This window comes from Anser brachyrhynchus, assembly GCF_964034855.1.
Source record: "Anser brachyrhynchus genome assembly, chromosome: 9".
NCBI lineage: Eukaryota > Metazoa > Chordata > Aves > Anseriformes > Anatidae > Anser > Anser brachyrhynchus.
In genome coordinates this window covers 21,557,832-21,583,076 of record NC_137703.1, presented here as the reverse complement: position 1 = coordinate 21,583,076, position 25,245 = coordinate 21,557,832, and the positions used below count along the sequence as shown (strand labels likewise).

General features: G+C 45.0%; 1 protein-coding gene across 3 annotated transcripts in view; it reads left to right on the top strand.

The window, feature by feature from the left end:
• EPHA4 (EPH receptor A4) overlaps window positions 1-25,245 on the top strand; it is a 99,211-nt gene that overhangs the window by 14,010 nt on the left and 59,956 nt on the right. For all 3 annotated transcript variants that reach the window (XM_080603722.1, XM_080603721.1, XM_080603723.1), the window contains exon 4: window positions 23,819-23,974. In XM_080603722.1, coding sequence (XP_080459848.1) covers window positions 23,819-23,974 — 156 coding nt within the window. The remainder of the gene's footprint in view (window positions 1-23,818; window positions 23,975-25,245) is intronic.

The following is a 25,245-nucleotide window of genomic DNA, read 5'->3' as shown; positions in this document are numbered from 1 at the left end:
GAGGAGACAATTTCTTGGGAGGCTTCCTGTGGTCTCGCGCAGCAGAGATGCTAGGAGATTAGCTAAACTCTGTTGTTGTTTCTTTTTAGTGGCTTTGGTATTTGCATTTTGCACACCTGCCAACCTCCTCTTAATCTCTGAAGTACCATAACACAGTTATTAGGTTGACACATCTTGTCCACTCGTAATTAGTTCTTGGATTTCCTCGTTTATTTTTGTGGTGATCAGAAGTGTCCAGGGTAGAGCTAACAAGACAGTTGAAATCAGGACAAGGTCCCTGTACGCGCTCCACCTGCTCATTAATCAAGGATTTTGCAGTTAATGAGTACTTTCCAGGTAATATTTAATCTCAGAGTAGCAATAGTTATATTTAATGCAAATTAACTTTTTTTTTGCAGTTTTCTACTGAAGTCATTCCCATGGCATGCTAGAAGCCATCTCCTGCGCTGATCCCAGATACCCACTCCTGTCATGCTGACTCAAATTTAGATGATTTCTGAAAATGCATGCCAGTTTAACTATTGGTTCCAGTACTGAAGGCTGGACACGACATTTTTGTGAGTGCTGGGTGAATGTGCGTACACATAGACATGGCTGATAAAGTACATTGTTCAGTAACGCTTTGAGGTTCAAAGGCCTGTCTAGGTAGGGGGAAAGTTGAAAGGAATCAACAAAGATGTGAAGGCAGCATGTATAACTTCAGGTGCGTCATTAATCACCCGTGAGAGTATTTCCATTCTTTTGGCTGAATCTGCCTGTGCGCAGAGGCTTTATCCATCTAGGTGATTCACCTTAAAGTTCTCAGTGCCTCTTTGAAGGCGAGCGCTTGGTACCTGGTTTTAATGTACCCAGAATTAATGTACCCAGTGACCTTGAATTCAATGCACCTAATAGCTTGGGAAATTGAGCTCAAAGGGTTTTGGGTGCTATGAAAGCACCCATTCATAGTTATAGGGTGGATAAACCACTTTCCTTTGTGAGAGAAAGGGGAACAAAATCCTGCATGTCACCTGCAGTGGAGCTCGGAGTGACAGCAGAAGGGACAGGAGCGTTGAGCAGGCAAGAGGCACTGACGGCTGGGAGCGGTGAGCAGCGCTGGCTCCCAGTGGAGGCTGAAGCAGGTGCACGGTAGGTCTGATCCAGCGCTGCAGGGCCACAACTGTGGGGACCTGCTCTTGTTTTAACATGATTGGTGCAGTCCCAGCAGCAGTATGTGGCCTTACTGAGCATCACGTCTCCTTCCTTCAAGGCTGCACTGGATCAGTGACTGTGCAGAGCTGGTCTTTTGGGTTCAGGATGAGCTGTAATTGGTGTATGGAAGTGTGAGGTAAGGTCCCCTCTCCATCTCGCCTGTTTTGTTGGAGTTTGGTTTGTTCTTCCATGCAGTCAGAGGAGCTCTGTAGCCCTGACTTGCACCGAGTTTTTAGCTGCTGCCTGCTCACTGTGGGTATGTTCAGGAGATGGAGCTCTGCCCACCATGTTGCTTTGCTTCTTCAAAGGTCACTATTAACTCCTTTCTTGTGGTTGTGCATTTAGCTAACCTTCTGCAGGGATCATGGTAATGTGACCTCTCTATATACCTGTATTAAAGTTTGAGTTAAAAATGCACTGTAGCAGAGCAAAGAACAGACATTTTTCCGTGGGATTGTTGAGCTCTTTGCTAATGCCAAATGGCTAAGTTAACTCTTGGGCAAACACTGCCTTTTATTTGACTTTGTAGTTTGCCCTTTGAAATACATATTTGTGTCAATCAGCAAGTCTCCCTTCCGGACTTCTGGTTGACCCTGCACAAAGAAATGTGACTGTGCAATTATTAAAGGTGAGGCCTTCGTTTTAACAAATGCTGAGTAATTGCTATTCAGTTGTCTCTGTGCCTCCGTCATAAATGACAGCAAACTGCCCTTCAGCCAGCTGAATAACAAGGAAGATAGGTGTTTGGAAGGAATAACTCTTCAGAAATTTGCAATATGTCATAAGTATTGTGTCATAGTAACTTGTGGGTAGGGCAAAGACAAAACTTGCCTGTCTCGGCTTAGAGTGTGAGAGCCTTACGTGGGCTTTAAAATGCAATTGGGTCAAATATTACACCTTCATCTCTTGGATGGATTGACTGGGGGTCATCAAAGTACAATGGAGGGCGGGCAGAATTTGCCCATTATAATACAATCTGAAGCAAACATGGGAATACCCTAGCACTCCTTAAGATAAAAGAGGCAAAATCTTGCTATGCTCCCCTGCCGCAGCATTGGAGCATTAGCAGTTATTGGGGAGAAGAAAGCTTTAAATATTTCCCAGGAGTTTTTCTGCAGTCTGTAGACTTGGAGCTGGCTGGTGCTAGCACCTTGATGGATTCTGTACAGGGAAGTTGTCAGCTGCAGAGGTGAGGATATGGATAAGCTGTATGAAGCAAGCACTCAGAAAATCACACATCACAACCATGTTTGGAGAATATCCCCTTGTCCTCTTACAGGTTTTTAGTCAAGATCCTTTGAAGAAACACAAGCTCGGTATAAAATTAATTTTGAAGTGTATGCACTCTGTAGACTTACTGCCAATATTGTCCAGTGTTGCTCTGACCTGCCTTTTCCTTCTGTGTTAGCTGTTAATTCCTGTATCCTTCTTTCAGCCTGTATGTGATTTCTCAAAAGAAACTGTTTAATGCCATGAATTCATCAGTCATGAGTCTTGCAAGTAGACCTTTGATAACAGATAAAATGCACATGATATGGGGTACCTAATTTTCTTTAAGGGACTACTTTCCTTTTTGCTACTCATAGTTTTTTCCGAAGGTAGTGAATTCTGATTTTCCTATTCACATCACCTAGAATGTTTTTGGCTTTATTCCAGGAGGAAATACTTGAAATACTAGGCGGTGTCTTTAACTAGTTCAGACCTTGATTCCTGGATACACGGGCAGAAAGGCCATGAGGGCTATGTTAGCACTTACTGTTCAGATCTCTTCAAGGAGTTGGAAGTTCATACTTGCTTAGAGCTGAAGAGATCTTGAAATGTCTCTCTTCTTTAAGCAGAGGTGTGTATGAATTGGCTATGAAGAGAGCTGGTAATGGTGCAGGAAATAATGGGCTTAAATTGCAAAAAGGAGCAGGTTAAGCTAGACCTGAGGGGAAAAAAAATCATAATTGTAGAAGTTTGTATTGCCAATACATGTTGCCCTGGGACATGGAGGGATCTCTACACTGGAGGATTTTCAGAACAAGACGGCTGAAATCTGGTGGCATGGTTTAGGTACATGTTATCCTTCTGTGGGGCAGGAGAATAGACTAACTGGGGGGCTCACCTGACTTCTGCAGTAAATGCTCTTGGACAGCTGCTATGGGATCACCATCTTCTTGTAGCTGACATGTAGCCCTCAAGCTCTGGCCTAGAAATAGAGACCTGGTCTCACTCCCTCATGGCTTCTTGCCTCCAAGTGAAGCTGTTTCCATCTGATGAGGTCTCTGGGCTCTGAGAGCTCAGTCCCCACACTTCAGTTTCCAAGTTTGCTAACGAGGTGGTTCCAGCTAACCAGGGCCTCGTCAGGCACCTGGCAGTGCCCACGCCTCCATCATGTTGTTCAGACGTGGTGCCGTGTGCCTTGCTGTGTGAGGCTGTGCTGTGTTTTGGCTTAATTTCCCATTCCCTCCCACGCAGCTCAGGTATTTGGCAAATTTCTCTCGGCTTGTTGAAAGATGGCCTCCTGCATGCAAATGGCGACCTTTTCTTTGCATCCAGGTTGGTTTTAATGGGTAGCACGAGCTCACTTACAAGCTGAATAAACAGGTACCTCCTAAGGAGATACTGACTGCTCAGGTGCAGTCCTATATCTGTTGGGGTATGGAGAAGGGCGTTAAAATTGTTTACGAGGTCAGAGCTATAGCGAGCTTTACACCACCTTTGAGTTACGATATCATTACCTGAGCTGTGGGAACCAAGAAATAAAACCTCTTACCTTGAAATATGAGGAGTGCTTATGACTTTGAAGTATAGAGAAGAAGAAAAATGCACACTACATTCTAGTGCGTTTTTTTGTTCTCTTGCAGAGGGGTTGATTTTGTTTACTGGTGACACGTATAGAATAGATATGGCATTTGTTAATAGCATTTTTGCTAGAGAAATGCTCCTCTTACTAGTTCATTTCGTTTTGGGTCATGCCAGGAAAAATGTTCCTTTCTAACATGAATAAATTATTCAAGCTTATTTAAATAAACATGGCATTATTTATCTTCCTGGTACCTGCATTTGTGCAAGCTCAGTCCCTTGTTTTATTTTACCACGTTCTGCTTCCCATCCTTCACTTGAACAGTATTTCTGCCCTGTTGTAGAGGGCATTGTTATGTTTAAGCCAAATGAGAAGATGCATTAAAACATCGATCGAATGGAACACAGATCACAGAAGCAATATTAAGCTGATTATTCTCAAATAAACTGCTAGCTGTTCTTGTCTGTTTTTGTCAGGAAAGCCACTAGTAGTTTTTCAAAGACCGAAAGCAGTTGATACCTGTATGCTCTATAGTTAGCGATCTATCAAAACATATTTTGGCAGTTTTAATGTTGTCCTTTACAGGTACTTGTCTCATAAGTCCCTTTTGTGGAATTAGTTAACACTATTACAAAGTTAGGTATCTGCAGAGGGAGAAAGAATGTAAAAGCCGTCAACAGAGAAAAATGTGTAGGTGTAAAAACTGGAATGAATGTGGGGTATCCAGATAGAAAGAAGCATTGCAGACAGCAGGAGATGCAGCAAGGATTGTCCCAGATGAATCTGGGAGACAAGTGCCATGACAAAAACCAGTAAATCAGCATTTATCGATGTTAATGTTGAGTTTCTTCAGAAAATGGATCTTGTGGTCTTGCTGGTCTACTGTTATGTCAATAACTTGCATCAAAACTTCCTTGAGTCAGAACATCTGTTGTGGCCAATGGAAAGACTCCCCTTGACTTTAATGTGCTTTGGATCAATCCCAAAATGCAAATAGTTTTTCTCTCATCCTTTGAAGTCTTTAACATTTCATGGACTCCCTTATGTTATTGGTAATTTGCACCAGAGGTATTTTGCATGCAAATGAAATTTCAGCAGTAGCAACAACTGCATTTGTGAATATGCATGTAAGCACGCGCACACAAATATCAGTAAAGCAGATTTTACTTTTCAGCACACCAAACTTGAAGTTTCTTTGTAGTAGTGGATTGTGCATAGTAACTAGAACTGCAATATACTGTATTGACAAATACATATAAAAGATTGCATAAAAGTGCCAAAATACTTTTTGATAAACCTGCATAGAACCAATTGACTTTCTTGGTAGCTTGTGCATGTTAATGCATGTTTTCTATATGAAAGTGGCATTTGTTGCTAGCTTGTTACAGTACTGTGGATGTCATATGTTTAAACGCTATAATTGAACCTGAATTCACTATGGATTTATTTTCCAGATCAAAGAGTAACTTCAGTCTACAGCACTCATTTTGTTTGGGAGCATAAACTCATGAGCTTAGTGAAGTGCCAGAGAAAGATTATTCTTTTGAATTAAGTGAATTCTAGCAAATGATAGAGCTTTAGTTTTTAATGTGCTGGTAGTGTATTTTGTAGCTGATAGATCATACTGATTTTACTATGAACATTTTAAAGTTTCTTAACTCATAAAGACTATTCTAGAGTTCTGAAGAGGCTCAATGTGTTATTCGCAATACCAGAGCAATGATAGATGATGCATTTACAGTGACCCTGTTTACCTGACAGTAAAACCTCACTCTGTTCTGTGTAAATGTGAAGGGCTGAAGGTGCTTTGTGCTGAATGCTTCTCCCATTAGTGCTGCCTGAAAACCCCCAGACACCGTCGGGGACAGCATGTAGACCTCTCCAGTTTTCTCCTGCCCTGCCTGCTGCGATGTTCTTCCTTGCATAAGCCCTCCTTCTTTGCTTACCTGTTCGGTGTCTTACTAGCCCTCCTGCCCCAGCTCCCACGTGCTGGTTAATATTGGTGGATCCTGCAGGCCACTTTTTCTGGGGACTCCTGAGGTGCCCCTCACCTCTGTGGCTGCCCCAGCCAGCCTGGGGCTGCAGGATGGGAAAGGGGAAAGCAATTTGGGTTTCTAATTGCCCGAAGACATTTCTCTGGAAGGGTGTTTCTAGCAAAACATCAGCAATGCGGAGTGTTGCGGGAAGGGATTGCAAGCGCTGTTGCGTGTTAGGGGTTCTCCATGTACGACATGAAACGTAAAGAATTAGTCACTGTTCTGTACCCGAGGCTGTTCTTGGGAGCTCTTGCTGGGAATCTCGTTCCTACAAGGAGGCAGTAGCAGGAAACGAGGGCTGGGGTCGGCAGGGGCACCTGCAGCAGCGCAGAAGGCCTGTCATGGCGGTGCCAGGCCTGGGCCTTGGCTGTGGGGCAGGCGCCAGGAGCGCAGCACTCACAGCCTGAAGTGTACGTGTGGGGGCCTGACTCCGTCAGCCGGGAGCCCTCGCCTGCCTGCAGGCGTATCTGCTTGTTTTCCTAAGAAAGGATTGTGTAAATAATGGAAAACTGAAAGGGGACTGTTGTAAACTGACGTATGATTGCTCAACTCTAAAAAACATTAAGTCACAAGAAGTATTTTTCTGCTATCAGCAGAAAGTCTTTAAAGGAAAGAAATGTCTTTCTGGTTCTTTGCATGTATTTTGCAGTGATTAAAAATTCCTTGTTGAGGAGGGAAGATGAGGTATGGCTGTGAACACATGAGGGGGTAACATTGCAAGCCCTGCATGTAGCTGCTGGCTGTGCTGGGGCAGTACCAGCTGAGCAAATTGTTACAGATAGCAAAGGTATTTGGCTGACACTGGTTTGGTCCAAAAATCCTGAAAGGCAGGGAGGGAGGGAGTAGGGCTAAGGACCAGATTTTGATAAGCACCAGATCTGGCAGCACTGCAAGACCCTGTGTCTACCACAGGGCTGTCCCCCACACGCAGCCCCGAGCGCCGCAGGGCCAGCACCTGCAGCCCCAAGGCTCACAGGCTGCCGCTGCCCTCAGCAAGTTTTCTGGTCTGAGAAGCCAGTGCAGATGAGCACAGACCAGGAGGAGCCTGAGGCCGCTTCCTTTAATGCCTGGAGCCTGGGGCTCCTTGAGCAGCCCCTGACTTCAGAGGTGCCGTGCTTCCTCCTGCTTGGCCCAGCTCTGCTTCCTCAGCTCGGGGTGCAGCCTCAGGGAGGGCAGGTTAGAGCGAAGGAGGGGTGCGCGGCCTCAGCTGCTCGCTTCAAACCCCAGCTCTGGAGGCTTTCTGATGCATGGGCTGCAACATTTGCTTAAACATCCTGCCTGCCTTCTCTGAAGGCAAGCGGTGCCCCAAATTACTGCGTAGCTTGGACTCTTTAATAGCATGAGTTTGAGGGCTAACTTTGATATGGGCTGCGTAAGTGATGAATAATAGCTGCTTCATTCCTGGCAGAGTCTTTGGTGACAGGTATTGACAGAGCATTTAGTTAATTTTTGAACTCTCTTCCTCCATCCAAAGTTAAAAGCTGATCTCAGGCGGTCAGTGACATCCAGCAGGTAAGCTAGATTGTTAAATCTCAACCTATCAGCTTGCTTTATGGTTCAGGAGCACTGCTCAAACCATACTGTGGCAACTAAGCATGCTTGAAATTCACCCTGCAAACGCCCCCATTATGTTCCTCCTTCACTGAGAGTTAGCAAATGGCCAGTCAATGCAGTGAGAGCCAGTGCCTTTCCAAATTAAAAACAAACCAAAACCCGCATAAATGTGAGGCATTGCCCAATTAATATACCCTGTCTTGTCTAAGGTCATGAAGAGCCTCTCTTGTGAGGGCCAAGGTTGTCTTTATAAAGAAGCATTATGAAGATGTCCTTAAACATGCATAGAATGTTTATTGATTATTTTAAACACCTGAAAAAGCCTTGCTTTTGTTATCTGGGAGATGAGGACAGATGTATTGTATTCAGACTTGCAACATCTTTGAAACTTTAAGTCTAGAAGTAGAATTATTTTTCAAGTCTGAGTTGCATATAGCAAGGTGTAAGCAGTTATCACTTGCCAAGTGCAGAAAGGGGGACAGAGCAGGGGAGGGCTCTCCTCCCTAGTGATGAGACAGATTTAAAGTACAGAAATAGGAAGTTTACATGCTGTTCTGTCCCTCCCGGCCTTGTATTTTCCTGTTGTTTTTTATTTTTAAACCCACTGGAGAATATTTAGGCCGTCATTCCGTCTTTTTTTTTTCTCGCTGCCAGGGAGGATGTGCATGGACTCGTAAATGAGAGTGACAGTGCCCACTTAATTGCCTTCAGACAGATTTCGATAATGCAGCACCTGCTGCACAGATCTTGCAGCACGCTCCTGATAGCTGGCCCCTAACCCATGCAGTGACATGTAGCACAGCCACTCTCCGATATAGTGCGTTGCACAAATCTGATTTCGTGTCAGTCTTCTCTGTGCACAGCCCTTGGGTCTGATTCTCCTGTCTTACAGCTTTTACATCAGTGAAACTCCATTAATTACGAGAATTTCAATTTGCTACTTAAATTTATGTTGGTGTCGATGTGGAGAGACTCAGACCGTATGTTATTAAGCTGGTTTTATGAGAGTAGTGATCAGGCTGTTGAGTCATTACATCCATTTTACATTTTGAATTTTAATTGGTTTATGGAGCTTGTTAATTTTTGTTTAGTTTGTTAGTAGCTTATAAATGATTATCTTCTCTATCAAAAAACGCTGCCAGTTCTTTCATCACTGCTTCTGCATGGTACGACATCTCTTACAAGTATTCAGGAAGGATTTTATTCTAGATAACTAGATACTGTAGCTTCAAAAATACCGTCAGTTTTGTTTTGGTTTGTTTTCTTCCCCCTGTTACTAGGAACAGATATAACACTCAAACAATGTGAGTAATGATCAAAACTTCTCAAACATCGGCTAATGTGGGAGATAAAACTACCCAGGTGACGAATTTATAAGCGCAAGCATATAAAGCCATATGAGAAGTCATTATGTCCACCTTTTAAAACCATTTGTTGAGAGGTGTTTTAAAGTTTGTTTAAAATATCCTTAGCGTAAAGCTCCTGGGAATACACAGCTACAGCGTGGTATGCAAGTGACTCTGCATGGGGTTTTCCATAGGCAGCTGTTCTGTGACCTTGCCCTACATGAGAAGTTTAAGACTTTCATTTCTGGATTACTCATTGCCCCCTCTGTATCACACGTTCACCTCAGCTTTCTAAAAATGCTGTGGCAAATCACATTGCACTAATGGAAAACGCTGTGGCCTAGAAAACAGCTTTTACTGCTGACAGAATGGGCTGACGAAGTCTGGGCTGGTAAGGTATGCTATTTTTGACTGTGAAAAGTGGCATATTCTAAAGGTTTGCTGAATGCGGTAATGTGATTTCATGTTCTTCTTTGTTAGTCATCGCTAGCTGCTGGTGATGGTAATGGATGTTGTTAATGTTAAACATTTAATCAGCTAAAGTATGTCTTGCTTTTCTCAGAATTTGAGAGGATTGTTATCAGTTCCGTATATTTTCTAAAAAGTCAAAAGCAGCACAGAGAAGGTGAACAGAGGTCTGCTAAATCCATTTGAGAAACCCATGAGTGCAAATGAGTGATTATGTGAAAAGAATTTGTTTTTTTTCACTAGCTAAGGAGATGCCTGCAGTAACCATTGGCTTGTACTCTCTTTCTCCAACCTTGCTGTGACCATTTAATGAGGTCTGATTCAGACTAATTCCCACAATCTGTAGGTTTTATTCCCTGCTGAGGCTGGAATATTTGGATGTCTGCTCAGACATATATTTTTCTTTTTAATTAGCACATCTGATTTTTTTTTTCCAAGGCCACAACCTCTGTCCCAATCCAGGCAGGTGAAATTTCACAAGCACTTTATCATTGCTCATACCTCAAGCATCCGGACACACCTTTCTAATTGTCATTTGTATCCGCCTGTCATTGCCTCTGGCATTTGCTGAGTTCACATTTCCATGTGATTTACTGCAAAACATTTTGTTTAACAAGTCACTAACACACATTGACAGGGAAGTCCCCCTCAAGAAGCTGAAATAATGCTCGCCTTCATATATGCTTTCCTGAGAGAGATGGTAAAAAATCAATCTGTTGGGATCGGTGCTTTAGACTCTGCACGTATGAAGAATTCTTGAGACTGGAAAACTCTGACCTTGAATCTGAGTGCTTTGAATTGCAAATGCTTTCAGTTGTCGGCTGCGCGTGTAAGGAGGTGGACGAGCTCGGAGGCAGCGCACCTAATCCCCGATTGCAGAATTCGGAGTGCAGTTGGCTCCTGAGTCAGCGTCAGCTCTGCCAGTGTTCGGTAACTATTAAAGTGGATGCTGAGGCTGCTCCTTTGCAGCAGTTCTGGGAACGCTCTTGGTGCAGCAGGCAGCTCTTCTGTCCTGTGTACTCAGCGTCCTTGGTCGGTGTCTGGGTGTCCTGTGCGTTACAGGGGTAGAAACTGTCCTGGGTCACCCTTGCCCATGGGACGGGGACATCATGAGCTGGTTTTTTAAGGCCAGGGATGAGCCCAGCGTGACTGCTCCTATGTGGGAGCAACTTTCCCTGTTGCTTGAAGGCAATCTGGGGTAGGGTACTTCTAGTTTAGATGTGTCATTTCCTCTCCTTCAGTTATATGTTTAAACGTCATACCCTTCCGAAGCCCTAAAATGACTGCACTGAGGAAAAGGCGTGTTTGTGTATTTCTGAGTAATGTCACCAAGCATTCGCAATGTCAAAACCCACTTACTGTTGACAAAGGTGATTCATATGGGTCTTTCAAAAGATTGCTTATGTACCATGATGAGTTGGGCACAACTTAAAAAATAGCTCTCTTTAAGTGGCACATCTACAAAATGTAAGCAAATGCATAAAAGTAAAATATGGTGAAATATCCATCTCCCCCCTCCCCCAGCTAGTGGCTGATCTCATGCATTCGGAGCTCTGCCTGGCACAGTGCAAATTTACTGGCCCATTAGTGGCTGCTGTTTGACTGCACCTTCACAAAGGAAAAATACATCTAGGGAATAAACCTGACACATCAGACACGCCATAACCAATGCATTGCAGCCGCTGCTTTTCTTCACTCTGTGCTGCTAAACTGCCCCAATTTTTCATTGTGAACAAATTTCTCGTTTTGGTTCTGTTAGAAAATCCCAAGTTTGCATGTTTGAGGGTATATCTCTTAACAAAAGAATGCAGGCAAGAAAAGGTTTGAAGTAATTGCAAATAATAAACAAGGAAAATTATTATACTGGTCTGAGCACTGGCATTCAAAAGTGCAGATTCTCCTGTGTTGTCCTGATAGGCTAAGGCAGATTTTGGTAATCTCATGATGCTGTGTTTGAAAATTCAAGCAAACGGCGGTCCTCAAAGGAGTTCTGCCTGGGGAAACTGAACAGATTGACAGTGACTAGCTGTTGGGGTCAGAGGCAAAGTGCAGGTCGCGCTGCTGTGGGGTGGGCACAGGGGAGAAGTCCCTGATGGCCATCGATGGCTGTGGGGCTCTTCTCGAGGACTGTTCATCGGACGTTGCACGCATGAAGCCTGACAGTCACAGACGTACCAGGAAGGCAGCGAAGCTTTTCAGCGTGGCGCTCTCTAATTTGAGATGCGCTGACTAATAGCTGACAAAGGGAGAGAGAGAAAGGGGAACGTTTCTGCTCAGCTGAGGTTTGGAAGCAGAGGTTACTCGGTGTGATTTTGGGACCTAAAGGAAAGTGAGATGTGTGCGCTGATAAGAGACGGCCTTGGCCTTGCAGACCCGCATGTCTTTGTGGAGCAGGTGTGAGGTTCCCTTACTGACAGTATTTTTAAAACCTCGCTCTCTTAGACGATCCAAAATGCAGTTGGGATACTACTGATAGCACCCTGTGTTAACTGTTGAGGCAAAATTAAGTCTCGATATGGTATAGTGCATGAGATAAGTCATGCTCATAAGAGCCGTGAGCTGATAGCGCTTATCGCAGCAGGAGGAGCGCGGGGCAATCGGCGAGGGTGTGAGTCACGCGCCGGTGCGCGAGGCTTCGCTGAGACTTGGGGCCAAATTCCTTTCCTAGGGTGAATTTTTGTGGCCTGGATTGAAGTCGGTGGTGCTTTTGGCCATTTCTAAATAGCTGTTGCTTACCACAATTAATTTCTGTGTTTATTATCTTGCACTAATTTATGTATCATGTAGATATTTGAATAAATAGATCCATCATGTCAGCTATGAGGGCTTCTGAGCCAAAAATGTGATGTTATTGTCAGGCTTATTTGCCAATAGTTTTGTAGAAGATGCTTTTCCAGATTACAAGCAAAATTATGTTTGTTTTGCCACTTTCTCCTAATTAGCAGCCACATGACATCATGTAGGAATGGGAAAGGAAGCTTTTCTTTTACCCCATAGCCGGGTAGAGGACTGCTCACCTGGGGCCAGCCGTGTCCCAGCCCTGGGTTGTGCCCTTGGGGTCCTCCAGGGGCTTGGTGGTGCTCTGTGGTAGCTCCCCCAGGGAAACGAGAACTCTTCCCAGAGGGGAGAAACCTCCTGTTCTTCATCGCAGTAACCCAGACGCCTGAGGAGTCTTTGCTTCGGTGACTGGGTCAGCTACGGGCGCCTAACTGCAGCAGGAGCTACTTGCCGAGAAATGCTGTTGGCCTGCCTTGGTTTGTACGCTTCTGTAAACACCTGGACCGTGAGCTCCATCTCCCCTGGGAGCAGCAGACACTGCCACCGTGTAAGCTTACGGTCAGGTTGGATTTGTTCAGGCCGGGCAGGTTCCTACCCAAGGTGCTTCACCTGGGGTGAGCCCAGGGCCCCTGCCACCCGGCTCCTGGTTCTGCATTCCCCCTGGCTCTGGCGGCTGCTGGGCAAAGGTTGTGCTGGTAGAGAGGAGACCCATCGCAGCGATCATTGTTCATGTCAAACATCAGGTTCTGCAGTTTGTTTCCCTGAGATTTTGTTGAATTTCATTTACTTATATGCCTTATACAAAATGAAGCTTCTTTCATCCCAGAACTCTTGAAGAAAAGCTTGGCTTAAAGTGTTCATCAAATGGCTGCCTCCATTTCAACAAACAAACAAAAAAGCTTTCAAATATTACCGAGCAATATGCCTGCTGAACAACTGGGCCAAATCCTGTGCTCTTAGAGTAGCAGCTGTGCTGTAAATCTGTGGGTTATCTGGACCCTGAAGATGGATGGGCTGCGTCGCAATATGAAGATACTGTACTTCAGCTAAAAAGAGTTAGCACCTGATCTGTCTCATGAATTCAGGATAGGAGAGGATTTAAAAGCTAAGTTCGGCTCATGCTGTTATTTTCCTTATCCAAAACTCCTGGCAGCCACCCATAAAACCAGAGTAAGTCTGGTTATTCTCTTTCGGAGCTTCATTTTTGCTGGGGCCATTAAAGCAGGTCCTGCAGGCCAGCCCGAGACTTGCAGCACCCGTCTCAGCAGGAGATGTGATGGTGGGAAGGGGTGCTGGCTGCAGACCCCTGCTCTGGGCACGGCGAGCACTGCAGCACTGCGGTCGTGGCGAGCTGGAAGCCATCCTGCGGCACCTGCCCGAGGCTCGAGCACACTGCTCCATCGCTCTTCCTCGCTGACCCCTCGGGGCGTCGCGATAGAGAGCCCTGCGCTGCCAGTTGGGACCTAACGCTGGGCATCTGTGCTCCGAGGGATGTCTTTCTCCGCAGATAATTCCCTCTCTTGCGTTTATTTGTTGGTGATAAAAGACTGTCACAGATAAATAAGCGTGTTCGCACTTGACTTGATAATTTACGTGGCATTGCTGAAGGTGATTTATAATTTATACACGGAAGGGATTTGCTGATCTCATTAATAACTTTCCAAACACCCAGATAAACGTGCTATTGCTCTAAATCAACTGAACTTGAAACAGCCAAGGTATTCACCTGCAAGGGCTTTTGGCACTCCGCTCTTTCCCAGACAAGAGACGTTTGACAAAAGAATGTGGGAACTGCCAAAATGCGTTTCCCCTCGCAGCCACCCAGATCACCCTAAGGTGGGAGATTTCATCTATTCCTGCTAAATTATTCTCTCTCTATTGAAAGGCTTGTTGACAGGAGCAGATTCACGGCTCTTTTGATTTTTAAATAGGGACAGTGTTTCACAGCTCGGAGCGTTCAGCCCATGCTGGCATTTCTCTGCCTTCCTCCCGACCATCCTGCCAAAGCCTGTGATGCAAAAGAGCAGGTAAACAACCTCCGCGAGCTTCCTCTGCCGAGGCTGGAAGAGGAGAGTTGAGACAGCCCTGGATATTCCCTGCTGAGTCTGCCAGGCTGTTGCCATGAGATTTTGTTTCATCAGAAGTAATCACCTCCTCTCTCGTACGGGCGCCTCGTTATCTGGAGATCTCCGAGTGCTCTGTACGCACTTATTGCTTAATTAAACCTCACAACAGCTTTTCAACGCATCTATTGTGAATTTTATTGCCACTTTGTAAGTGGATAAACTGAGGCAGGGATACTGAAGTTTACGCTCTGGGTGTCTGTGCAGTTGCTCCCTTCAAATAAGGTGCACCAAGGAACAGCCCTGCTTTCCCTTCTCTGCTCTCTGCTGCTTTCCTGCCACTAACTCCAGTGGGAAGGGGTTGTCCGCACCCGACGTCCTCAGGGAGGTGACCTGGAGGTTACTGAGCAGAGGCTGAGGCCAGACCAGCTGGAAAGAAAAAGAATGGTTTTTCCTCTTCAAACCACCATACTCACCGGCCCCGTGAATGTGGATGGGGAAGGTTAGGCACGCTGTCCTCAGCGTCTGACAGAGCCAGGAGTTAGACCAGGGAGACCACCAAGGTGCCCCCCATAGCCACGAGATCTCACCTTGCTGCGAGGCATCAGGCTGCAATGAGAGCAAGTGCAGAAGGACAGCTTCCAGATGCTGCCCTGAGTATTTTTGGTTTTGTGAATTAGACCAGTGTGGAGCAAATCTGCAGCCTCGCTTTCACATCTAGGCTAGAATTGTGGAAAAAAGAGAAGCGGTGGGCGGTTTGAGTCATTCTCCTTCGCTTTCAGAACATCTTTGGTGGAGAACGCGAAATCTAAACAAACGTGCACCTGCACAGCCCCGTGTCGGGCACCTCCTCCAAAAAGGTGCGATCTGCATAGAATGAAGAAACCTACAGCTTGGGGTGTCGAAGGAGAAAAGGACAAACAATCGAGCTGCTGTTTTCCTCTCTTGTTGAAATTAAGCTTCATGATGATCTTTGCATCAGTAATGAACTAAAAGTGGTCATGCACTCCAAATAGCAAAGGGCAAAGAAGAGAGAAGCAACTCATCAGTGTATGACCCTCTCTAAAATGTCATGGGTAATCAAGTGTGAAGTACTTAATGGATCATGATTTGCACGCCACCATTTTGATTGATGTACTACTTAGTAGAGGATTGATAGTTTTTTACAGTGATGTTGATGGGAGGCTCCCAGAAGTACCTCTGCCTATTTTCTCTAAAGCTGGGCAGAGCCGACGCAGCGTGCGTTTGAAGCCATTGTGTTCCAGGGTCCGTGTGAGACGGTCAAAAATAGTGCAGTTGTTATCTTGTTGCATACACCCTGATCTCACCAGAACTGTCTATATTTAGGCATCTTCCAAAACCTTTGTGTCAAGCAATTCTCCGGGGAGATAAAAATAGCTTTTCTTTCTTTTTTTAAGTCGCGTGGCACAGCCATTTAGAGAGGATGTGACGATTAAACCATATTAAGGCATCTTGCTGTAGCTCCAGAGCGATCGGCTTGAACTTTGTTCCGGACGGTTCCCAGTTAACCCAAGTATCAAAAGGAAGAAGCCGCGTGCGTACGCAGATGTGTGTGCGTGCACTTGCAGAAGAAGCTAGTTTCTGGTTTGCTGGCAGGACTTGGCTCCATCGCAGTGGTGATACAAGTTCAAACAGTAGCAGAAAACATCCCAGCTCTGCTGCAGTGAGCGGCATTCCTCTTGCACAAAGGAAGCAGCATTAAAGGATTTATAGGCAGGATGAATCCACAAATTCTTGTCAATAGACAATTCCTTAGAGGGGATTAATGTAATAATTACTCGAGGCAAATTGCAATTCCTCGTTAGCGTATATAAAGTAAAGGCACTTTTAAAATAACCGAAAATAACACGTTGGATGCGCTTTAACACCTCACCAGCACTCATTCTTTTTTAGCACAAGACTTCAGATGATGACAGCTGATGCCCAGGTTAGGAGCAAGCAGATGCATTAAACAGTAATGTTGGGGCTCCGTGTTAATAGTGTTAGGTCTTCCCATTTCAAGCTGCTACTACGCTGTATCGCAGGCTTTATCTAATTTAGGAAGTTTAATTGCCTTTTTACAGAGCTGTTAAAATTCAGGAGATGAGAGGTAATCCCAGGCTGGCCGGACAGTGCTTTGAGATACAGATCTCTGCTCCCATCAGTGCTGGTAGGCGGCTGGGGAGAGGAGCTTGTAAGCAGGTCTCCTGACAAGAGGATTAGAGTTTGTTAATGTGGAGATTTAGGACAATTAATCAGCTTTCACTAGAGTATATTGTAAAACTTTAGTAATAATGTGCTTTTTTTTCTGTAAAATTTAGTTTCTTAGCAGAACAAGAAATCCATTATTCTTCTGTTTCTTAAAAAAAAATCTTAGATTGGCTTAAAAATCTGTTAGAAATTCTCCTCTTGCTGCTTCTGTTCGGGGGAAAGTGTCAACTTGTTTTTCTAATTGAGTAATTATTTGAAACTGATTAGTTGACTCATCTCCTAAACCTCACAGCTTGTAGAAAGGTGATTAAACTTTCAAAGTTAGATGAAGCCTGTGCCAGAGCACGGCGACAGCTCGAGCAGAGACGCAGAGCGTCCGAGGGCTTGGCTCCGCAGCCTCCCGACGATGCTCTCAGCACCTGCACACGGCGTTAGCAGCGCCCGTGCTGTCCGCGCTGAGCGAGGAACAGCAGCCCTACGTCACCTTCTGGGACGAGGGGACTCACCACACCAGGGCTTATTGCTTGAATACACATTTAAACAATGTCTTAACTCTGTTTTTATCGGATTAATAAATGAATGAGAATATTAATTCTTACTAAAACCGTGGAGGTGGTGAGCGCCCAGTGCAGCAGCACGTCCCTATTCATTGAACTGCGTAAAGGCGCTGAAGTTGTCGTGCTGCTGCCTGGCCTCTGCCGAGCTGCGTGGGACAGCCGCCAGAGGGATGGGACACCTGCAGGTGGCTGGGGTGTCGGCCTCCTGCCTCTGCCACCGCTCCTAGCAAGCATCTTCCTGCGGGGAGCCGAGCAGCGTGGGATTTTCCTTCTGCACGGAAAGTGCTGCCTTCTCACCGAGAAAGGATTTGTGTGTTCTTGTCATTGTTGTTTTTACTCAAACTGCAGATCTTTAGCTATTTTTTTTTGTTTTAATTTCAGACAAAAAATTAAAATAAATGCGGCAAATATTAAGTCCAGGGGCTGCTTTTTCTTTTATAATGTCTTGATGATGGAGCCTTTTCAGCCAAGCCTCCTAGCGTGGGGCTGGAAGCAGCTCGTGCAGGCGGTGTTGACGGTGCTAATGGAAGATCAGGCCACTATCAGAGATCAGTAGCGATCATGATGTGGAAAACGTCCACCTTACAAAGCATAGCGAGTAGAATACAGTAATAGCAAAGATGGGCGTTGCATATGTAAGCTATTTTTGCTAATTCATACAAATGTGATATTTTCAGTGTGTATATTTTTGGAGAGTTTTTTTTTTTTTAGCAGTTGATCTATCAACTGCATGGCAAACTTAAGAATAATTCTTAATAGTTTTTAGAATATAAGCTAACTCTTAATCTTTTAGTTTCTCCGTGTATCTGCCTATTGAATTTATCTAACATATGAATTACATATATGTTTAATTCTTTCTTTTATGCTTTTGACGAGCACGTTTCCTTAGAAAACGGTGATTAATAGAAGCAAGTAGGTTTCAGCTTTTAAAATGATCGGGCTATCAGCATAACTATATTTTGTTTCTGTGAGATACAAGTTTGAAAATTTTCTGTAGAGGGCAAGTGTAGTGTCAGTAAAACCTGGAGAACTGATACAGCCTATGAAATGCAAACTCTGTCCCTAAACCACAGATGTGGGAGTGTAACGATGCCAGTGATGCCCTGTCCTGCTGTGCTCGTGCACCTTGCTGAGCTACAGGCTTTTCCTTTCCCCCTGTTTTACTTCACTGGAGTTCTTGCATATTAAAAGAATTAAAGTCCTGGACTTCATGAGATTTGTTCAGGACTTTGCTGAAGTAAGGAAAACCAAAGCTTGGCTGGAGTTGGACCTGGCAGGGGATGTGAAGGGCACCTGCTTGTGCAGACACCAGAAGGAAGGCTGAGGAAAAGGTCGTCCTTCTGCTCAGTGGCTTAGTGACCCGGGGCACGGGAAAGGCTGAGGTATGCTGGATGCTTTGTCTTGCCGTGGTTTTACCGATCGGGTTGGCTGCCTGGCCCTCCGGGTCCAGCAGAGTCTGTGCGAGTGAGGTGTTACAGGAGGCTGAGCTGAGGGGCACCCGCGTAAGTTCGTGGGACGTAGGCAGGTCTGTGGGACCTGATGGGATGCGCCTGAGGGTGATGAGGGATTTGGCCGATGTCAGTGCAGGGCTGCTGCCCAGCGGCTTTGGAAGGTTGTGGCAGTCAGTGGCTTGCAGTTAGCGGTCAGCACCTCATCCTTTTTCTCCCGAGGATTCAAGAAGGGATCTTGGAAGGTGCCAGTGGTTCATTTCCCCAGGGAAGATCTCCCTAGTTCCTTGCTCCTAGTGTCTTTTTGCTTCTGCCACACAAGTAAGCAGTTGAGCTTCTTGTTCCCCAGGGGCAAAAAACATCTGGCCGATCATCGATCAGCCTCACCATGGGTGCCAACCAGGCTGAGGCAGTGCACCGCTGGACTGCTGAAGGCTTCCACGTGCTGCTGTGACCCCCTACAGCTACTGCACTTTCTGTGCTCGGGACGCTGCCGCCTTCTTCCGCATCCCGCTGCCTGCAGCCAAGCCTTTCCTGCTGGCCAAGGAGCGGTAGCAGGGCCACCATTGCTCGGCACAGCTCCGCTGAGTCCTCCCGCGGTGCCTCGTGAGGGTGCTTGGGCGGGTGAAGGTGCCTCTGAAGCTCTGGTTAAGCCTCTCCCAGGTTTGCACCCAGTGGAGTAAAACTGCCCCCAAAGTCCAACAGTCGTCATTCCCTGGTGGGGCTGCGTTTGTGTTCCCGCGCGGCATTACTGCCACAGAAATACAGGCTCAGCTTTTCCCATTGGAGATAGGAGTTAAAGACGTGGAGCTCATTTTAATTTGTAGAGATCATACAGTCATTATTAATAGGAGGCAAAATAGGGGGTAAAGATCTTCCAGTATGAACATCAAAGGAATCTGACTTTACTTGGAAACAGCATTTGGTACATCGCATCTAATTCTGCAACCTGACTTTTAAGAAAGAGAAGGCGCTTTTTTTTTTCTTTTTCTTTTCACCCGCTGGCTTCTAAGGATCTTTATTTATCACCCTCAGGGGCATTACAGTGAGTAATTAGATTGGACCAGGAGAACGACTTAATTTTACAAGAAACTCATTAATTCATCCTATTTAAAATCTTCTCATTTCACCCAAAAACCAATTATGCTTGTAGTGGCAATGATCTGGAAAGGCATTGTCTCGCAGGCATGAGGGGGGCCACTGGGACTCCCATGGTATTCATGTCGGGGAGACAAGGGTGACTCCCTTTCTTTGACTTTTAGGTCAAAAGAACTAGTCACTGGGACAGCTTGACAATTAGAAAACCCTGATGAGCATTTGGAACTAAAACAGCTGTACAATAACAGAGGGGTTCATGGTTCGGGGCAGAAAGCTCATCAAAAGAGGCTATCCAAACAATTGAGTTCTATAATTAACACACAAAAATCTGCTCAGAAATGGTAATAACAGTAAAAGAGAGCTGAGAAGATGCTGCCTACTTATGTGGCAGATGTGGTTTTGTTACAATCCGAGAGAGAAAATCCATCCTTTTAAAGAATAGGAAGAACATTAGACGGGGAAAATAAAACTAACTTTTTATTCCTAAGGGTGCAATTAAAACAAGAGCTTAAAATATTTTCACACGGGCAGGAGCTGTAGAAAAAGTAACCACTGATGAAAAACATGTAATCGCTATCAAAGTATTTGACGCACAAATTTCTTTTCTCGATGAAATTTATGAGCTTGACACTGACATATCTGTTCTTAAATTGTTTGCTTTGTCCTTCAGTTAACCAAGAATATTTTTCTAGGGTTTTTCATCAAAGTTGGCTACCCTCGTTGACTTTAAACCCACAGATTGTTAGCTGTGTTATTCGCTTGCCTGTGATAATAAATGTTCTTAGTGGTACGCTGGTTCCTCCTGGGCAGGGGGGCGCCGCGGGAGCCCATTTCTCATTCAGTTCTGCTCCCACCCTGGGCTCCATCCAGGCTGCGGGCGCTTCCCTTGCAGAACGCGTTTGGAGGTCGCGGATTCGGCATAGTGAGTGATAAGGGGACGGATCTGCAGCCCAGGCTTCGTGTGCCCAATTTTTTTTTTGAACAATTTTAAATATGCAAGAAGAAAGCTTTTTAAAGATTTTTTTTCCCCAAATCAGAGAAAAATTAAAGCCTATTTAAAAGGGATTTACGATTTATTTAATACTTAGATTTTATTGTAGCTATGACTACAATGTGACTAGGACTACATCCATTATGAGATAGGTTTTTAAATTCTGAAATTGCTGGCTGAAATTTTCTAATGGAAAATTCAGCATTTGGCGAGAGCAAGCAAGCAGACTTTCCAGCCCACACATGCATTCTTTTTTTTTTTTTAAAGAAAACCATAAGAGTCAGAAAATCAGCTTTTAATGAGAAAATAGAGTTTGAAGAACAGCTTGAGAAAAATTTGCATAGAGATTTGACTGAAGCTCCATGATTCTTTGGAACAGTTTTTGCAGTTCGAACACGTATCACTGGTAAATTAAAAAAATAAAAATAAAAAATCACATAGTGCTGACCAGCAATGTTTGATAAATCCTGTCTCACTTTAGGAGAAATATAAATTAAACAGATTTACACATTGGAACTCAAAGATATCAGCGTAATTACTTCATGCTGGTGTCCATTTAGAATCAATGTGGTTTGTTCTGAGAAAAAGCCGAGAGCTTTCTCATATTGAAAATATTTTTGTTTGAGAATTTTCCTTGGATATTGTGCAGATGGTTGTAACCTTGTTATGGTTGTGGGTGATCTGAATGTGAGAAAAGATTTCTGTTTTTTTTTTTTTTTTAAGCTAACAGCAAGAACTAATTAAGGCAAAGCTAAGGAATTGAACTCAAAGTTTGCATTGCACATGTGAACTAATCTTTTTACAATGGTATCTTTCGAAAGCTGTGTAAGGCCGCCATTCACGCCCTGTCTCACCCGGCAAATCCTTCCTGGAAAAGCAGCAGAATGGAGATTTGTCCTGAGCAAGCCGTAAGGAATTTCAGGGGACAGGTTCTGTCCAGGCTGCTTGTTTGCCTGCTGAACCGGTAACCTCCCCAAAAGCCTGTCCGCAGCCTGAGCAGAGCGAAGCTCTTCATGCGAAGAGCTGCTCCTCCAGGATCAGTTTCAAGTTTTTAAGTGACGGTACCACGGAGGTCTCTTGGTTTAATGCACCATGTTCTCTAAGGCTGTTTTGTGCCACGTGCTGACACGGGCACACTAAAATGAAGACGGCGAACTGCTCAGCAGCCACTGATTTTGTACAGCTGAAGCAAAATGGCTGTGTGTGCTTTAGGAGCAGCCCCTGCCTTCAGAGAGCTTTCTTCAGGTCCTGAAATATTAATGATCTTGGCTTAATATAGTTGAAAACAAAATACAGCGCATGAAACAAAGGGGAAAAAGTCCTTGGATTAGAGTCTGTTGACCTTGCAGTACCCACTGTATCCATCTGGTACCTGTAAAGAAGAGGGGGAGGAATGGTCCCAAAAACCTGTGACATTTTTCTACCTTTCCAATAACACATTACAGCCAGTGCAGAACCTTCCACTTTGTGCAGGGTTGTTTGTCTCTGAGTACTCGAATACTGTGAAAATGCACAAGGCGGCTCATCATTTAATAATTTCTGTGTACTGTCATGCTCATGTTCAAAGTAATGTTAGTTTCCATGTTTTATTTTAAAAAACTTGAATAATGGATGGGAGCAGTTAGCTTGCTCTCCTCTTGTACTGTTTTTTTCCCATCCCTTCTCTTTATGTGTGGCCATAGGATCCCATCCGTGGGTATCTGCTCCGGCTGTGCACGGGCCTGGCCATATTTCTGATCTGAGCTACAACAACAAAAATTGGGAGGGAGATCTCAGACCAGAACCTGTCACTTGGCTGCTGCTGTTCAGCCTGTCACAGGAGGACACGTAGCGATAGCACAGCTCCTTCTCCACACATTGCAGTCATAGGATAAAAGGAAAGGTAATTGTCCTCCCTGCAATTCCTCCCTCCAGCGCTCCCCTTTCTGTTTTTCACGGGATCCCCAAGGCCGTTGGAAGCGTGGCCAAAAAGCACCTTGCGTGTTGAACCTGACCTGATTGTGTGACGTATATAAACTCTGGGAGCATAAGTCCTAGTCGTTCAAGCGATGTGTTCCTGTAAGATCCTCTGGTCCAGGGGCAGCCAAAGCGGGTTCATGTCCCAGCGCTTTTACAGGTGGCGCACGGCATGTCCTAAAGTCAGGGCTCGGTAAGGAAGTGCCAGAAATGGCTTTGGGTAGCGTGCGAAGGAACTTGCCTCTTCATAAATGTGTTCCTGAAATCCCTTCCCGTTCCCAATTTGGACAGCTTCATAAAAGAAAGAGGGAAGGAGGAGAGGGGCCGATGGAAGGCGAAGCAGGAGAAGGGGGCCCAGGGTGGGCACGGGGCAGGTGGGAGCTGCAAGCTGCGTGTGGCGAGCCCTAAAGGTACTGTAGGTGATAAGTGGCAAGAGTGAGTCATGCAGCAAATGCTGGAACAACCTTTCCTTTTTGCACAGTTGCGTGCTCACGTCTTCTCTGTTCTCCATAGCGCTGAATGCCAGTGGTGACAGTGGGCTTTTATCTGTAGCCGAGGGGGTCGTTTCTGGGATGACATACCTGTTAGCCGCTATTAAAAATGTGTTATTAGTGATACTAATGAGTTTTTTTCCAAGTGATGTAGAAGTAGCCATCCGTGTAAGCATTGCATTTATGAAGATGATGTCACGGAAAGCTTGCCAAGCCGCACATGGGTCCTTGTGCCAGTGGTGCAGTTACTGATGGGCCCTGGCTTCAGAGAGGGAGAGCATCACTGATTTCCTCCCCGGGGGGGAAGGAGCCAAATGAATCCTGCCTTGCCAGGAGGGAGACGAGCCATTTCCGGGCATGGCAGGCTGAGGGCCTCGCTGCCAATCGCAGTGGGTTCCTATCCCACTCCCTCTTCAAAATTGGCAGTGTTTGGCTGTCAGCTGCCATTCCTTAAGTGGTCATAGAATAAAGCAATTGCACCCCTTTTGTTGTGCTCTGTGTGTGTGTGAATGCAGGTGGACATGGGTTAAGCGATGTGTTAACTCCATGGTAAGCACAAAGAGGCAGCTGATTTTCTGGCAGTGTCAACACAAGACCGTAATTTTTTTTTACCATCTCCAAGCCAGCTTTTAGAATGGCTCTTCTTGGAATTAGAAATCAGTATATCCTGACATAGGAGTACTCATTAAGAGTGTGATGATTGTTAATTCTTCACCTGGGGCTAAGAGGACATCATTAGATCTTTTTGAAATGTCTCCTTCCTCGATTTTGAATAAGTAAGCCAGCAATTTATGATCGCATCCTGGGCAAGTAACACTCTCCCTTCCTGTTCCTCCATGTAGCTTGCAAAATCGGATACTACAAGGCGCTTTCGACAGATGCTGCGTGTGCCAAATGCCCGCCTCACAGCTACTCCATCTGGGAAGGCTCTACCTCCTGCACCTGCGACCGGGGCTTTTTCCGAGCTGAAAATGATGCTGCATCCATGCCCTGCACTCGTAAGTTGGTCTTTAAACAGTCTCTTTCCCTTTCGTCATCTATTTCCTCTGTCTTTCTTCAAATGTGCATGGGTGACACATTGCCTGGAGAGCTGTGTCTAGGAAGTGTCCAACTTCTGACAGTAGTGTTCGCTAGCTCCTGCAGTCCTTTGCAGTTGCAGTCCGCATTTTGGATCATCTTCTGGGAGAGAAAACGTTTAGTTTTCAGCCCAGAATTCCTAACAGTGACATGATTGTGCTGACCCTTGAGAGCTTACAGTCTAAATAAATGAGGAGCTGCAAGAGGAGTGACTTGCAGATGTCAATAACAGAGTTGGGTCTAATTACAGGTCTAATTTCCAGTCTGAGCACCTGTCCCACAGATCACATCACCTTTCATCTTCTTAAATGTTGATATTTCTAGAAATTGTGACAGGTTTTCTCATATTACATAGGGTAAATATTTAATGAAATTATAAATATTATATACCTAATTTACTCAAAATGTTGCTGGTGATCCTTAGGAGCATAAAAGCGTTCTTCTGAAAAGAATGGTAATAATAAATCTTAAACCATAATGAAACAAACCCAAAAAAGTAGGGTTTATTTTATCCTTTGTATATAAATACATCATGCACAGCAAATGGAATTATGCTTTAGTTCCACCAGAACGTTTTGAGCATGGGGAGTAAGAGGCGTAGCGCGCTGAGCGCACCCGCAGAGTTACTGGAACAGCTCCTTGTCCTCTGTGTCAGCTAATGGTTTAGGCAGCCAAAGACCTGGGATTCTAGACATGCCCTGGTGTTAAATCGTGATCATCTAGAGCTTTGGTTTTCGTTTCTATAGGAGCAGAGCAGTTTGAAACAATAAGTGAAAGGGTTGTGTTTAGCTAGGGGATATCCATGTGTGGCTTTCCCTGAAAGCCATTGGAAATGCTTCCAGATTTTTGGAGCTCAGCTGTATATTTATGTAGTGTGTGTGTGTGTGTCTGTGAGGGAAGGCTGAGATATTTCTTTTGTAACGTTTTAATATATTCCAAATTCATTTTAGAGAGATGACTCACATTTGTTTAAATCTTAATTTCTCCCTTACAAGGCAGAAACAAAGCATGTCCATAACTCAGCAGCACTCATCCCTTCCCCACACCCCCTTGATTTGAGCTCTTCCTCAGCAATCTCCTTCCTTTCAGCTGTAAGCTCTGCTGGGTGGTGGTTAAGCAGGTCTGGGCATAGCCAGGAGCAGCTGCTTTTGCTTAGCAGGAAAGCAGAGAGGTCCCTGTAACCCTTGCCAAA